Source organism: Manis pentadactyla, chromosome 14 (genome assembly GCF_030020395.1).
Source record: "Manis pentadactyla isolate mManPen7 chromosome 14, mManPen7.hap1, whole genome shotgun sequence".
Classification (NCBI taxonomy): domain Eukaryota; kingdom Metazoa; phylum Chordata; class Mammalia; order Pholidota; family Manidae; genus Manis; species Manis pentadactyla.
Window position 1 is genome coordinate 15213074 of NC_080032.1, and position 16432 is coordinate 15229505.

At 39.3% G+C, this 16432-nt stretch overlaps 1 protein-coding gene and 1 pseudogene across 12 annotated transcripts in view; one reads left to right on the top strand and one right to left on the bottom strand.

The window, feature by feature from the left end:
• The window catches only part of CIT (citron rho-interacting serine/threonine kinase), a 150166-nt gene that overhangs the window by 28051 nt on the left and 105683 nt on the right, over positions 1 to 16432 (top strand). For all 12 annotated transcript variants that reach the window (XM_057492587.1, XM_036929386.2, XM_036929387.2 and 9 more), the window contains exons 7-9: positions 573 to 666; positions 6190 to 6393; positions 7827 to 7980. In XM_057492587.1, the coding sequence (XP_057348570.1) occupies positions 573 to 666; positions 6190 to 6393; positions 7827 to 7980 (452 nt within the window). The remainder of the gene's footprint in view (positions 1 to 572; positions 667 to 6189; positions 6394 to 7826; positions 7981 to 16432) is intronic.
• LOC118934079 (protein FRG1-like) lies at positions 14746 to 16199 on the bottom strand (annotated as a pseudogene).

Here is a 16432-nt window from a genome sequence, read left to right on the forward strand (position 1 = left end):
TTTGCAGGAGGAACTGGAATACCTCATAGGAGAAGACGACCATGGAGCTATACTCTGACTTTGCCCATTAATAATTTACAAAGGTGTTCCACAAAATCCTAGGTTGACAGTGTTTATTTATATCCTCATTCACCTGATGCTTTATGTACATCTGAGAATGTTGTGGGAATAGAATGATGGTTAGACCAGGAATCATGAAACCTGAAATTGATTCTCAGCTTTTCCATTGACTAGTTACATGACCTTGGGCAAGTTCCCTATCTTTTGGCCTTAGTTTGCCTACTGTAAAACATGCATCTTTTGGAGAAATAATCCATCTAATAACATGTATTTTTTTCCCTCTCCTCTCCTTCCCCTTTCTTCCAGCCCCCATTCCCTTCCTTCCTTCTTTTCTTTCTTTCTTTTGTATATTTTGTTTTGCAAAATGTTTACTTATTATTTTTGTCCATCACTAGGGAGGTCTGTATAGCAGAATACAGACAGTGAGATTCAGTCAGTGTCCTAGGTTAGCACTTGCTTGCTGATTGGCATGGAGAAGATGATGCTAATTTGTGGCTCTGATTTTCTTACAGAGACATCAAGCCTGAGAACATTCTCATTGACCGAACGGGACACATCAAGCTGGTGGATTTTGGATCAGCTGCTAAAATGAACTCAAATAAGATGGTAACAAAATGGAATAAGATAACACAGATTATACTATAAAGTGTTCATGGTCCTTGTAAGTTTGGAAAATATGGGATAAAGTTGAGCGACATTCTGAAGCCTTCATCTATCTGCCAGTGTATGAAATGATTTCTCCAGGGGTAGGAAGGGGGTACAGAGCTGTTATCCAGACTTACGTGTCCTGGATACCATTTTATGTATAATACTTATCAATACCCTACAAAACATTTTTAGGAACATTCTTGTAATTTGATTAAAAAGAAGGGAAAATGCTTATTTTGTTTTTTCTTTCATTTTTCCATGCTTGTCTTCTGTTGCATTATCGTTTTCACTTTAAAATGTTTTGATGAAATGTAACCTTATTTATCTCAAATGCTTTATTTCCTATGCAGCAAAATTGCAATTAATCACCGGAGCATTTGAACCAGGTATCTTTAAGTGTTAAGAAGCAAGTGCTCAGAATGTCAATTCTAAGTCCAGGACCTGTGATATAAATTAAGCTGTATTCCATGCACTAATTAGGAAGGCAGGAGGGTAGCTGTTGAGATCAAGAGTGAGAATACTTAAGGAAAAATATGATAGAGTAATCCAAAGTTAGATGAAAAACATTTTCAAGTCAGCTATGCCAAAAATGGTAGGTCTAAGAGAAAATGGACTTAGATTTTAAGAATAATTTCACAACTGAGCTATTTGGTGACCCAGATAAGTCCTTAGGAACTTGGCCTTTTATTCTTTCTGTAGAAAATACTGATTCTAGTTAAAAATGCACAAATGAAGAGCTTAGAGAGGCTGCTTTTCAAAATGTCCCCAGCTCTGAGAGTTAAGTCTTCATAAAGGGCAATATGTAAAATTGCCTTTTCTCTCAAGTTCCTTGGAGGAAGGGTGGGTGCCATTAAATTGATATTAGGAAAGTCTTGGAGTTAGGTTAAGTCTTTGCATTCCACGGTCTGGCCTCCATGTTCTGCAGACCGGAGTCTGCTGGAGACAATTCCCTTGATGTTTAGGCTCTTGGAAAAACAGGCTCCCTATGCTGTCCATAGTCACGGTTTCTCAACCTCAGCACTGTTTTTTTTATTTGTCTTCTTCTCAGATTATGTTCTTATAATCTATTCTACTTGATCTTTACAGTAAGAATTAGATTGTAGACTCAAAACATTTTATGTTTTAAGTGTTATAATTCAGAAACAGGCATGAAAACTTAGGTGTTGAATTCAATGGAATAAGGCACAGAAAAATTAAATAATGCCAGGTTTTATCATCTAGGATTCAAAAATGTATACATTGCATAATGACCTTAATAAACTCATACACCTAGAAATAAATTGAAGCACAGATACATAGTCTGGTAATAATTGAAGCATAAGCGCATAACACCATTGGCATTTAAGTCTGGATAATTCTTTGTTAGGGTGGCTGTCCGGTGTATTATAGGATGTTTAGCTTCATCCCTTGCCTCTATCCACTAGATGCCAGTAGCACCTCCCCTCCAGTTGTGACAATCAAAAATGTCTGCAGACATCCCCAAATGTTCTCTGGGGGACAAACCACCCCTGGTTGAGAACCACTGCAGTACAATGAGAAGCATCAGAAAGCTTTTGTTAATCAGAGCCAGCAATATGTATTTGCAATAAGAAAACCTACTTGGCAAACTAGATTATGATCCAAAGTTACTGCTAATATTTACTGGTAAATAAATGGGAATGAAGAGTAAGAGCTTATCTCTGCATCTGTAGTCACTCTCTTCAGCTTTTGATGGAGAGACTGGGCTCTATTCATTTCAGGTTTCTATTATTCAGTGCTTCAAACTGCCCTTTTCAGTTCTAATTGTAGCAACCTTCACTCCAGGTGGGGAGCCTCCCAGAGGCACTTTGGTTTATTTGCAGCTCAATCCCTGCTTTTTAAGTGCTCAATCCCTGATTATTTCGGTCAAGGAGTTATGGCCCTCAGTCATGCACACTGGAGAATACTGTACTTTCTCCTCTCTTGGAGAGAGAACTGAATCTCCAGAATTTTGTGCTTTTAGAGCCAGAATGTGACAAAGAGATAAAAAGGGATTGTTAGGACTGTTTTAAGTAATCTGCAATTTAGACCAAGTCAAATGTGGATATAGAGTTACACTTTTTTTTTCTTATGGTATTTTTGATCAACGGTGGTAGGTTAAACATGTGTATCTTTTAAATAGGCCTTAAGTAAGTTGTAAATGTTTTTTTGTACTTGGAATATACTATATAAAATAAAACCCACATTTACGAAAATTAATGTATGTACTTCCCTAAAATCACTGAATCCTTTTTTATCACTCCCAACTAATATATATATATATATTTTGGATATTTGTGAATCTTAGATCTGTTGAGTTTACCATCTTGCATCATCTTTTATTTCCAGCTTCATTGTTGCTTTGGAGCATTTTCCCTAGGAAACATGGGTGGACCATCCTGCCTAGAGGGTGGATGTTGAACTGAGCTGTGCCATCCACCTGCCATGTGACTTAGGTCACCCACTTCATCTGTTAGAATCTCAAAGAATGGCAAATAGCTAACAGTTCCAACCTGTCTCATTCAGCTCTCACAAAATCAATTGTAAGGAGATTGTAAATAGCGTTATATGTTAAGTGGTAATAGTATGTTAAGTGATAACCAGCCCCATTTAGCAGTTGGAAACCCATAGGAGATAGCCTTTTTTGAGATTTATGTAGGAGTGAAAAGATTTTCTTTCTTTTCCACAAGAGGAACAACATAGCGAGAACTTTCCCCCTCCTGCTTCTGCAGGTGTACATTCATGCTGTTAGGTTGAGGTTGTTTTCTGTTTCAGCATTTTATGGGAAAGGGATGGGGAGAAGATGACAGTGGTTTTTGTACTTTCTTCTCATCTGCTTTCTGCTTGTAAAAGAATCTGCTAAGTTAATCCTTTTCTTTCTTTTTAACCTCTCTGTCTCCCAAAATGTGATTGAGTCTTCCATCTCTTAGTCATTTTTGTATTGTCTCCTGCTGAACTGGTATATTTTCTTTCTTGTCAATATAGTGAAAATTAACTAAAGTTTAGAAAAATTGTCAGATGGTGTACTGCAGGCAGGCTGGGCCCCTGGTATACTTCACACTTTTCCACTTTTAAGGTATTACCCAGATTAGCTGGCTCCGAATTCTACCAGAGGAGAGTGAAAGCATCTTGCTAAGTCCTTATCAGGATGTGTGAGATTACGTGTTGAATAGTTTTAATGTGCTTGGAAGTCAGTAACTAATGGAAATTTAGCGGGCATTAAATTGTCATTAACTTTTATTAATTACTATAAATACTGTAGTAGGAGGTATACATAAAGCAAGGTAGAGAACATTTTTCCTTAAAAATCTAGAAAATGACAAAATGATTTGACTTCAGTGTGTATAATCACATATCTGTTATGGGACAAGAATTAGTTGGGGAGTTATCTGACTTTCTTCAATAAGTCTAATCTGGGATTTGAAAATACGGCATCGGCAACTGATAGCCACTGCTGGGTTGTGCCGATAAATGTGACCCAGTCAAGTTCCTTTTAACTCTTTGCCTATGAGCAGGTAAGTCACCAAGCCCTGTGAACTGCAAGCAAGGAGAACTGGATATTCCTAAACAATCTAGTGTGATGATAAAAATAAACCAAATAAGTGCAAACAATGCATATTTGAGGATTGTGTGTTAATGGTTCTGCAAGGTAATTAGGCATAAAGGGTAAGCATTTAATCAATGATACAGTGGCATTACCCTAGTCAAACCAAGATGCTTTTACTTCTCTTGTTTTGATATTTTGAAAATATTTGTTTCTTTTTATCAGTGTTGAGGGTTTTTACCAAGATCCTGTAGTTTAATCCTAATCCTGTGCTGAGCTCATCAACATATACACACACATTGAAAGACAGAAGTCTTGGTCCAGGCTTCTCAACATCAAGGTTTCTACTTGATTTAAACTACTTTTAGTTCCTCAGATTAAAATGCCCTGTCTTAGCCCAAATATATCTCCTTTCTCCCTACTTTTGTCCATCAACCCAGGCCTGTGGATTTCTTGGATGGTGTGACCATCCAGCTTTCTCAAGTGAGTATTTGCAGTGGAAATCCTATTGCCCAAAGCAGTTGACAGTATCACATTGCTTTCTGGGTTTAGGGTTTGGAAAAACTTATGGTGGGCCTGAGGGAAGGGGTGAAAAGAGGAAGCAGAGAGAATGAGCCTGTTTCCTACAACAGTGGGTCTTTGGGTCAGAGGAATGGACAAGATTAAAGTTACAGGCCAGAAGAGCTGGGGTCTTCATTGCTGGGGAAGGAGACCTTTTAATATCTTCTCAAAATACCTACTTTCCTCTCAATCCCCAATCAAATAAAGCAAAGCAAATCAACTTTCATGATATAAATAAAGCCCAGCCTTAAAGATGTGGGGCCATACCTATAAAATCTCCTGGCTCAGTCAGGCACTTAACAACTTCTAATTGGGAGAAAGCTCTTTGGTGCCACAAAACTGCCAACTTTTTGTGAGAGAAGCCTTTTTAGATGGAGGGCTATTGGACAACTGGTCAACACAGTGGATGACTAACGTCAGGTCCTCTTGTTTTGATGGGTAAGAAGTTAGAGAGGCGATCCTTAGAGTTCGAATTTCATGGCTTAGTAAAACTTGAAAACAATTTTGAAGACCAAAGAGCTGCGAGCTTACAAGGTTGCCTAGGAAGGGATAGGGTGAGGGGCAGAAAACCTTTGTCAGCATTGTTTCAAGAAACAAAGGACATTTAAACACTGAAACACAAGGACACATTCTCAGACAAAAAGGAGAGTTCTTTAAATGGAATGTACTTAGCTTTATAAAAAGACGTCCCACATTGTCCTAATCTTTCTTTGCCAAGGTCAGGAGCTTGGGTACCATTGGGTTCGAGGCCTCTGGGTTCTGAACAGTAGGGAGGGAACCATCGGAGCAGGCTTTGGGCGGGTGAGGAAAATGAACTCATTAACATCTGTCCTCTGGTGGAAGTTATTTATCATGTCTTGCTCTGTGGGTGGGCCCAAGTAGGAAGGTTGATTCCAAATATTTAAACTTGAAATTTAGCACACGTTTGTAATATTGCATTGCCAGCTAGCTAGCTGCCAGTTTTTCAGTAGTGGATAGATTGATCTTCTAGGTTTATCTTTAGGATTTCTTTGTCATGTGGTCGTTTTCTTAAGTAAGATAAGTTCTGTCCTATCAGTAATGTGTGTCAGGAAAGATGTTTTCTATTCCAGGTATATACCCGACTCATTTATGTAACCAAAGTCTGTATGGTATATATCATCAAAAACTCGTGCCCCTTTGCTTTTGGATTGCATTATATACTTTTCTTTTCTTTTTTTTTTTTTTTAATTAGTAAATCGTTTACATTTCCTGATGGTGTGCCCCTTGACAGAAGGTTTAAGTGCCTGGAAGAATAGTAATCAGAGGCAAATCAGCTTGTGTCTGAAAAGTGGCTGTTGGCAATCTATTTGAAGATAATTGAAAGTTTTTCTGTGTTCATTTTATTTATTCATTTCCAGGTGAATGCCAAACTCCCGATTGGGACCCCAGATTACATGGCCCCTGAGGTGTTGACCGTGATGAATGGGGATGGAAAAGGTGTCTACAGTCTAGACTGTGACTGGTGGTCGGTGGGAGTGATTGCTTATGAGATGGTTTATGGAAGGTCCCCATTCACCGAAGGCACCTCAGCCAGGACCTTCAATAACATCATGAATTTCCAGGTAAAGAGCCACTAATAGATTTGGAAATTATATTGAGAAATGTCATTTAAAAATTGCTTGAATGAATGTTTATAATGCAGACCTGTAGTACTGGGTGATAATCATAGCAAATACTTTTATAGCATTCGCTTGGTACCAAAAGCTGTCCTAAACATTTATTAATTGTTATTTTATTGACTCTCAACTCCCAGTAATTGTAAGCCTCTGCTATTTTATATACCATTAAAGAAAAAACTCTGCCAATTACTCTGTGATATTTCATTGATTATAAAATGCATTTTGATGTCAGCACTGTTAAATGTGAATAAATGTGTGAATCTTAGAATTGATTAAATATAGTTTATTATCTTGGCTAATCCTCGAGCATCCCTGTGAGGTAATATTATTTTCATTTTACAGATGAGGAAACCAAAGCACAGAGTGGTTAAGTAACTTGCCCGAAATAACACAGGCAGTCTGATTTTGAAGTCCATGCACTTGATATTATGTTATACTGCTTTTTAGTACTGCTAGCCAAGGTCGTAGAATTGGATGAAGACATGAAATACAAACACAATAATATATACATATGTATGAAGTAAAATTCAAACTATTTTCCAATAATTGTACTTTTCACTATATTAAGCCCATTTCTTAAGGATGTGATAAGTATATATATGTTTTAGTTTCAATCTAAAGGAAAAAGAGAAGTTAACTCATAAGTTTTTGTGTCTCACCCAAGTTCATCTTTCTGGAATGCCTAACACCTGTTTGTTTATATATAATACATATTTTATGTACTTCATACATACATATATTATTTGTTATTCTTGAATCTCCTCTTGAGTTAAAGTTTTTCCTTAGAGGATTCTTGGGGCTAATTTCTTTCTTTCATTTCAATCCACTCATTCAGTAACAAGTGACTCGCACTAGGTACTGTTAGGTACCCAGTTTACACTGATGAGAAGGAAGGAGAAGGCTTACCTTTTTTCTCCATCATTACACAGAAACACAGTACACTGTGTGTGTGCAAAAGTAGAGCACACAGGAGGGATGATGGGATGGAAGAGGTAGGCAGAGAGGCAGGCAGGGAAGTGCCTGGGTTGGGGAGGGTGTCCTAGGCAGAGAGAACAGCATGAGTTGTACAGGCAGCTTTAAATAGCTCATCATTGTTGGGCAGCAAAGAGCAAGATGGGGGGTGTAGCTAGATGAGACAGGAGAGGTGACCAGGGGTCAAGTCATGAAGGATATTGAACCCTTGCAAAGGAACTAGGTCTATTGATGTGAACAGGCCGTTTATTTCGGGAACATGCCTTTGGTCCAAAGTTAAGAGGGCACAAAACTTCCTTCTTTTTAAAAAGAAGACAAACTTGCATATGTGAGAACTTTCTTAACTTTGGGTCATGAGAAACTGAATTTACTAAGGAAATCATTATTTTATTTTTTTGGAATAGCGGTTTTTGAAGTTTCCAGATGACCCCAAAGTTAGTAGTGAACTACTTGACCTGATTCAGAGTTTGTTGTGTGGCCAGAAAGAGAGACTGAAGTTTGAAGGCCTTTGCTGCCATCCTTTCTTCTCTAAAATCGACTGGAATAACATTCATAACTGTAAGTAGAGCCACCTTCCTTCAATACTGGTGTTGGGATTAAGTGTAACCACTTAAAAATGATCTGAAATTATTCTGGCCAACAGAAGCTGGTATAAATGATATAAGTAAGAGGTAATTATCTACAGGAATAGAAAAGGCTAATGATGTAGCTGTCTTTGACTAATAATTGTACTTTAAAGTTGTTTGCATCGAATTGAGTCATTTGTCAAACTCTATCTTTGTGTGGCCCTTAGAATAGTATCCCTAAGTTACTTAGAGGTAAAGATTGATGGAGTTCAAAGGCTGTCACTCGGAATGACAGTTTCTTCCCAGAGGAAAAGTGGTCTTACGTATTTCATGCACAGACTAGGAAAAAGACTCAGAAATCAGGCAAAGTGCCCAGGTTGCTCTGCTAATGGCCAGTCCTGCACTAAAACCATAAAGTTTGACGATTTCTCTAAGCTCCTGGAAAAATATTTAAATAGGCTGAGTTTCCATACATTTGCCTTGGCAATTATTTTTCTTCTGGTAGCCTCATTGCTTTATTTGTTTATATAAAGCCTCATTATTTATTTATATAAAGATTTATTTATAATCTTTAGGCATCAACCTGCAAATCTCCAGGGTTCAGAGCTTTTAATCAGCAATGTGTTTTCAGTGCAGTCTTCATTTTTTACTTTAGGAAAACTTGATGGAGTTTTCTTTAGATGCCTTTCAAATACTTAATCTTTTCTTGCTTTGCCTTTTTTATCTCTGTCATCTTCTTGAACAAGCAGTTAATTTTTTTGTACATGCTCTTGCTGGTTATGTTTAACGACACTCTCCACTCGAGGAAGTTAGTGCACGGTGATTAATTACCCGAGTAACTTTAGTATGTGTTCTGGTAAACCTTGGTGTTATTTTTGGTATTGTGTCAGAAGTCCCAGGTTTTGCTGTAGGTTTTTCCTTTCAGGCTGTTTATAGGTTTAGGCCTATTGGGTTTAACAAGTGAAATTACTATTCTCTAAATTATACGGTGCCTGTAAGGGATAAGTGTCTCTGTAGAATGTGGCCCATCCGTCGTGAGGCACATTTCTGGAAGGTCATGGTCATCTTTGGGATGAGATGATTGTGACAGATCCTCATAGCCTTGGTCATCCTCACACTTGTTGTCTCCATACTTGACTTACCATGGCTTCCATGGTCATCTGCTTAACTTCTTCATATCCTAATAAATATCCACTTAGTTTTTTCTAGTCTTTAACTTGTTCTCCTCCTTACCCCCATATTCATATCAGGGAAATTGCCTTACCCAACTGGGTCTCTTTTTTTTTTTTAATTTATTTTTTAAAATAAAAACTGTATATAGTTGAGGTGTGTATTGTGATGATTTGATATAAACATACATGGTGACATGATTACCACAGTCAAGCTAATTAACATATCCATCTCCTTACATACTTTTTTCTTTTTGTGGTGACAGCACCTGCAACCTACTTTCTTAGCACATTTCCAGTATTTAATACAATATTATTAAGTATCGTCATCCTGCTGTACACTAGATCTCCAGCCTTTTTCATCCTCTATAACTCCAACTTTGTGCCCTTTGACCAACATCTTCCCATTCCCTCCTCCCCAACCCCTGGTAACCACCTTTCTATTCTTTGCTTCTATCTATTTACTTATTCAGACTCTACATATAAGTGAGATCATGCAGTCTTTTTTCTTTCTGCACCTATCTGATTTCACTTAGTGTAACGTTCTCCAGGTTCATCCATTTTGTTGCAAATGACAGGGTTTCCTCCTTTTTTAAGGCCAAGTAATATTCCATTGTATACATGTACCACCACTTCATTATCCATTCACATGTAGACAGACACTTAGGTTGTCTCCATATCTTGGCTATTCAGAACAATACAGCTATGAATATGAGAGCATGGCTCTCTCTTCATTTTCTTTGGGTATACAACCAGAGGAGGGATTGCTGGATCATGTGGAAGCTCTATTTTTATTCTTCAGCCACCTCCACACTGCTTTCCATAGTGGCTGCACCAGATTACATTCCCACCAACAGGGTACAAGGGTTCCCTTTCCTCCACTTTCTCCCCAACACTTGTTATCTCTTGTCTTTTTGATAATAGCCATGTTAACAAGTGGTTTTGATTTGCATTTCCCTGATGGTTAGTGATGTTGAGCACCTTTTCATATACCCGTTGGCCATTTGTATGTCTTCTTTAGAAAAATGGCTTTTCATGTCCTTTGCCTTAAATCCTGATTCTCAAAACTCTTGATAGTTTTTATTGACCTCTAACTTCCAGTGGCTCTGAAGAGTCATGACATATGTTTGCTGAAAATTAAAAAAAAATTTTTAAAAATAAACCTCTACTTTGGAATAATGTAGACTTATAGGAAAATTGCAAAGATAATACAGAGAATTCTTGAATACCCCTCTCCCAGTTTCCCCTAATGTTAACATCTTATGTAACTATGCTGCATTTGTCAAAACTGAGATTAATATTGGTATATTACTATTAACTAAACTTCAGACTTTATTCTGATTTCATTAGTTTCTCCACTTATGTCCTTTTTCTGTCCAAGGAATCAGTCCAGGGTACCATATTGCAATTAGAGTGTTTGCAGTTGATGAGACTAATCCTGGCTAAGATACTTAGTGTAGCTCAGCCAACGGGCGGGCTCTTCATGCCCACTGAGGACTGGTAGTGCCTTTTCCTGGAGGTTGCATGGCATCCCACTGTGCAGAAAGCCACGGTATTCATTTCAGTGTCTCCTAGCAGATTTTCCTGTTTTTTCACTAACCTCTGATCCTTGCATATTTGCAATCAGTTCAGGGTTTTGTGGTTGAAAACATTGCTGAACTCCATGCTTTTTGAGCTATTTTCTAATTAAGTAACTCTTAACAAAAATTATGCCTTTGTCCAGTCCTGTTTTTCATAAACCAAAACACTTGAAATCATTATGATTCCTGAGTTCATGGTTGCTGCATAAATGCTTGGTGATTCCAAGCTGTTAAATATTTCCACTTTTCACAAGATTGTCCCTTGATGAAAGCAACATTAGCCTTTCTGCTGTTTCACCCCTAATTCTTCGTTTTCTTGTTGTAATCAATGAACGGAAGTACTGCTTAACACAGCAGGTAATAATCTCCTAAAACTCATTATCTCAAGAGGTGGTCCTGGCAGGATATATAAATGCAGTTTAAGAAGGGTCTGGGCAAATTTATGAATGATGGACTTGGGAGTGGCTACTGAGAGGAAACTAGGATTTGCCTTGGCTTTAACACTGATGTCAGACAGAGCATCTGAACCCTTCTGTGTCCTGTCCCTTGGGCTTGCTGTGGGCAATACCACTCGAACCAGGAATCTGACCCAATTCAGGAATGCCTACTCTCCCAGCATGTCAAATCGTCTGTGATAAGTTACTGCCACACTCACGGGTCGCCAGGTGTCCATTACCCTGGTGTTTCATTCCTATCCTGGCATGGGCAGATGTAAGAGGGAGTTTTCAGCTGCTTATTATTATCATTATTTCAAGGATGCTTTCCAAGTTTCAGTAGGAGTCTTCTAAAGTGTGCTAGCTGTCCTGGGCTGTGCAATTCCGTGATGTTTCGGATACTGGGCAGGAGTCTGGTTGTATCCAGCCTGATTTTCTGGGCTTCTGGAAAGCTGAAGCTGATCAGAACTCCTCTTTCATGTCTTTGAGGTTACACCTACCTCTCCTGGCATCACGCACCTGCTCCCATCAGTGGGAGGTTTTGCTCTCCGGTGTGCTCTTCCACTCGCATCTTTTAAAAACTCTTCTCCCAAAGGCACAAGATAGTGTTATCAACAGAGCCAGCATGCTTGCACCTTTCATCCAAGACCACCATGTCTTGATAGTGAGAAATGCATAATGTGAGTTAATTATGGATTGTTTCCTAGCACATCTATGGCTAATGCTCTAGAGAGCTTGCCTCTTCCTTATGACACAGGCTCCTTCTCTTGAATCATCTTCCTTTCATTGTTCTCAGAAGGGCACAATTCTTGCAAAATTATTCCGAGTTTTCAGGTCCTTAGCATTTGTTAGCAGAGAGTACATTTCATTTCCGTCCTTTAATGACTCAGAGGGGGTCCCATGCTGATGAACATTGAAATATTCCCCTGCCAAAGAGGTCTCCTTTTTGTTGATGATGATCATTATTCACTATCTGGCCCTGAAGGGCTGTACAAAACTGCAAGCAGACAGTCCTGAGATTGCTCAATAAACCTGAGGAATGATGGCCTTTCGTTTAAGGGAATGGGGTTCAATGGCCTTCTTGCTTTGGGCGAAATTCTTACATACGTTGTGTGTAGAAATAAACACCATGTAACTCAGTGGGTATTTCACTCCATTCCTTAAGGATGAAAGGAAATACTGGTTAAGAAGAACCTGTTCTGTGCCAACCAATAGGCATTTAAGTATATCATCCTGTTACTTCAAAACAGTGCTGTCAGAGGGAGGGATTATTATCCTCATTTTGTGGATGTGGGCACTACGATAACTTGTCCCAGGTCACGTTGCAAGTGAGTGAGAGGGTCCGGGTTTGGGTTGAGGTCTAAAGCCCATGCTTTCTACAATACCACATGGGCCGTAGCATAAATAATTGTCATTAGTAATAATGTTTGTGGTGATGACAAATAATAAACTATGTCACACTAAAGAGGGGTTCAATCTCTGGGTCTGTTTAAGCACATTCGGAATTGCAAATATTGTCATGATATTTGAGTATTTAGAATATGCTAAGTGCTGCTGCAGTGCTATTGATAGACAGCTTTGGAGACAGCCCTGCCTTCAGGGAGCTTAGACCTAAGCTATAGGTCCTTTGCTTAAACAGAGGTGTGGCCCTGTGAAATTGCTGTGCCTCAAAATGGTGGAAAATTTAATGTTTAGTTGATCACCGCTGGCTTTCTGAACCACATATACTTGATTTTAAAACAAAATATGGACTACGACCTGGTGAGCCCTTCCCTGCATACAGCATCCCATTCTTTCTGCTAATCTGGTACCCTCACCACATGTCAGATCTAGCCTGGGAAAGGACAATGTTGAATTGATGACCCACTTGTAAAATCAGGATTTGTAGTCTTGGGGTGGATTGAGAGGACTCAGCTCACATGTTCTGTTTATTTAAAATAGGGTTTCTTAACCTTGGCACTATTGTCATATCTGGGACCAGATAATCCTTTGTTGTGGGGGCCATTGTGTGACGTGCAGGGTGTTCCGCAGCAGCCCTGGCCTTTGCTCATAGACACCAGTAGCACCCATCCCCCTGCAGTTGTGACAGAAATATCTCCAGACATTGTGCAGTGTCCGTGGAGGGCACAGTTGGCCCCAGTTGAGAACCATTGATTTAGAATTGGCCAGGTTGTTACCAGGAGAGAAAATATGACAGTGATCACAATCAGTCAACACTGCCATTGCTAAAGCAGTGGAACCATAGTCTGGGGTCAGTAGGACCCTGATGTGCAGTGTGGCCTGTGAACCAGCAGCACTGGCATCACTGGGAGCTTGTCAGAGACGCAGAGACTCAGCCCCCTGAGACCTCCTCCCCCTGGACCTGCTAAGCCAGAAACTGCACTTCAGTAAGATTCCCCAGGAATGATTCCTGCGCATATTAGCTTTCGCAAAGCCCTGCAAGAGGAGAAAAGTAGATCTGTCAGCCTTGGGGTTTCTTACTCATCTTTGTGGAGTTTCACTCCTTTTTTCCTCAGGGTTCAGGGTAAGGGGAGGCTAAGGACTCCCATGGGTGGATGAAACTGCTTAGAAACATTGGATTTTAGGCTGTGCTTTTGAGGAATTGAAAGCTTTTTCTCAGATGGAATTCACATCCTTCCTATCTTTCACGATGGTGGTTTAACTTAATCTCTACCTGCTGATAGCAAATAGGTGGTTGTAAAAAGGAATTTTATGCCTTCTACCTCCTAGTCCACAGCTTAGTATTGTTCCATATTTACTTTTAATTAAGAATGGATTACATTTTCTTATTAACACTTTTTAATTGCCTTGCCATCTATTGAGCGCCTACTGTGTGTCAGGGGCTCTGCAAAGCACCTTATGCATATTATCATCCCATTTACTCCTCCTAAAGCCTGTATGAGGCAGGTACTATAATTAGTCCACAGGACAGGTGAGGATACTGAGGCCTAAAGAGAGGAAGCCACCCGGCGAAGGTCATGGAGCCCGCAGCTGGCAGTTGCAGGAGCCAAGCTCTGGTCTCTCTGACTCCAAGTTCTCTTTGCTTTTATTGATTTGAAAAAGTAATACGGTCCACGGTAAAAAAAAAAAATTCACGCAACACAGAAGGCTAAACAGTGAAAAATGTCTCACTCCAACCCGATGCCCAGTGCCTCTCCCTAAAGTGAACCACTGTTGTCAGTTTCTTGTATAAATTTCCAGAATGTTCTACGCTAGTACAAACACCAGTACAGCCTGTACTTCTAACAGCATTGTTATACTGCCTTCCAAGAATTGAAGAGTTTTTATTTTCAGGTTATTTTCTCGCATCATTGGAATAAATGAAGGCGAAGTCTTTGTAAACCCTACCATGTTTATTCCTTGAATTTGCCACTGACATTGATTTCTGATGAACAGTGCTCTCTCTTTTCTTCTCAAATGAAAACCTCTTATGGTTTTAACATGAATATTTCATTTATTTATTTTAGCATTTTGCTTTTAGAATAGCGTTATCTCAATGGCAAGTGCATTTTGTGTGTGTGTGTTTGTTTGAGACCTTTTTTTTTTCCTGTAAAAACACTTCCATTTGATTATTTTATTCAGGAAAAAAAAGGAGAAGACAGAAACAAAAATCATGGTCATTTGCATATCTATCAGCTTTCAATTTGGTTCTCTTGTCCAGACGTGTTTCAGACAAAAATCTGGGCTTTTTTAAGTATTTTATGGTCTTTACTTATTTTAAGTTTGTGGTCTTGGAAGCTCTGAAATTTCTTTACAAATCAATTTCACACTGTTTAATGTTTCCTTTGTCTTCTTCTGGAATATCATCTTTTTCTTAGTTTCTCTTTCAGCACAGGATCTGCTCTTTTCATTTCTTCTTCTTCTGTTTTACTTCTTGCTTTTATCTTGCCTACTTCATTGCATCTAATAGAAAAGCTATTTGAGGCCAGTAATTTTCCCATCTTGGAAGACCGGTTTTGGTCCAATTGGATCCGAATGCCCAACACATCCATCTGAATTTATACCAAGGTATTTTCCATGGCCAGATTTTAGGGCAATTCTGGAATCAGACAGTTTGACAGCAGTCAACTGCTCTGGAGGACTAGGGCCCTTATCAGCTTCTGCTGTCTGGGTAAAAAGTCTGTTATCCATTTCAATTGTTATGGTTCCAGAAATTTCACCAAAGTTTGTTCCTGTTCACTAGATTCCTTGAGCAGATGCCAGATTTTTTTCTATGAGATTTTGTAAAGGATACGAGTTAATAGCCAAGTGAAGAGATACATAGGTCAAGGTCCTTTGGAGGAGCTTCTGTCCTCATGGAGCTTGGGGCCTGGCTCAGTGCCACATGGAAGCACTCTGGTTCCCCAAGCCTGGAGCTCTCTCTCAGAGAGAAGCAGGGTGCAAAAGCTTGTTCTGGACCTTTTTAAAGTCTTCTTGTTTTGGGGTTCCTGTCATTTGAGCACGTACCTGGCTGTGTTTTGTTTTCTAGTTTTAGGAGGATGGTATAGATGGACTTCTCTGTTAGGCTTGATTGGCCCTTAAATGTATCTCCCTGTCAGACACCCAGGCGGTCACTTCAGGAGCAGGAGGAGGTCAGGGAGAGGGGCTGGGGCCGTCTGGGGAGCGGTATGAGGAGAGGAGGGCAGAAGGGGTGGGTGCTGTAATAGTGATGGGAGGAACTCGATGACACCAGAACATGTAGGCACCACCTGCTAAAATATAAAAGAGGAAAAATGAAGACATGTAGTCAGTAGCACTTATAGTCTCATGGGAGATATAGGTGAATATTTATGTGTCTCTTGGGGATTGTTCTGTTTTTAGAAAGTAAGTTATTAATAGGAGAAGATAGGCTAAAAAGAGCTAAATGCTTATGAATTAGGATTATAGAATTCTCCCCCTCTTGTCTGACTTTAGAAGCTACATCCAGAGATGTTAAACATGTAATATTCTCCTTTATTCCAAGATAAAGTGAGATGGTTTATTCTAGAGATAATTGTAGTATTAAAAGGGTAAACATAAATAAATGTAGACATCTGGGTGAAGGGTGTATTGGAGTAAGGAAATAAAGCCAGGGTTAAAGGTAAAAACAAACAAGTTCCTGTCAAGCTGACAGACAAGGACAGATTTGGGGCTTTCAATTTCCTAGTGGCCAAAACAGAAAGGAAAATATGAACAGTTGCAGGAGCCTCAGTCTCATGAGAAAAAAATCCAGAATGCTTTGCTCAAAAGAGACTGGATTTTCTGGGGACAGAGCCCTGAGGAATTTCATCATTATGTTTCCC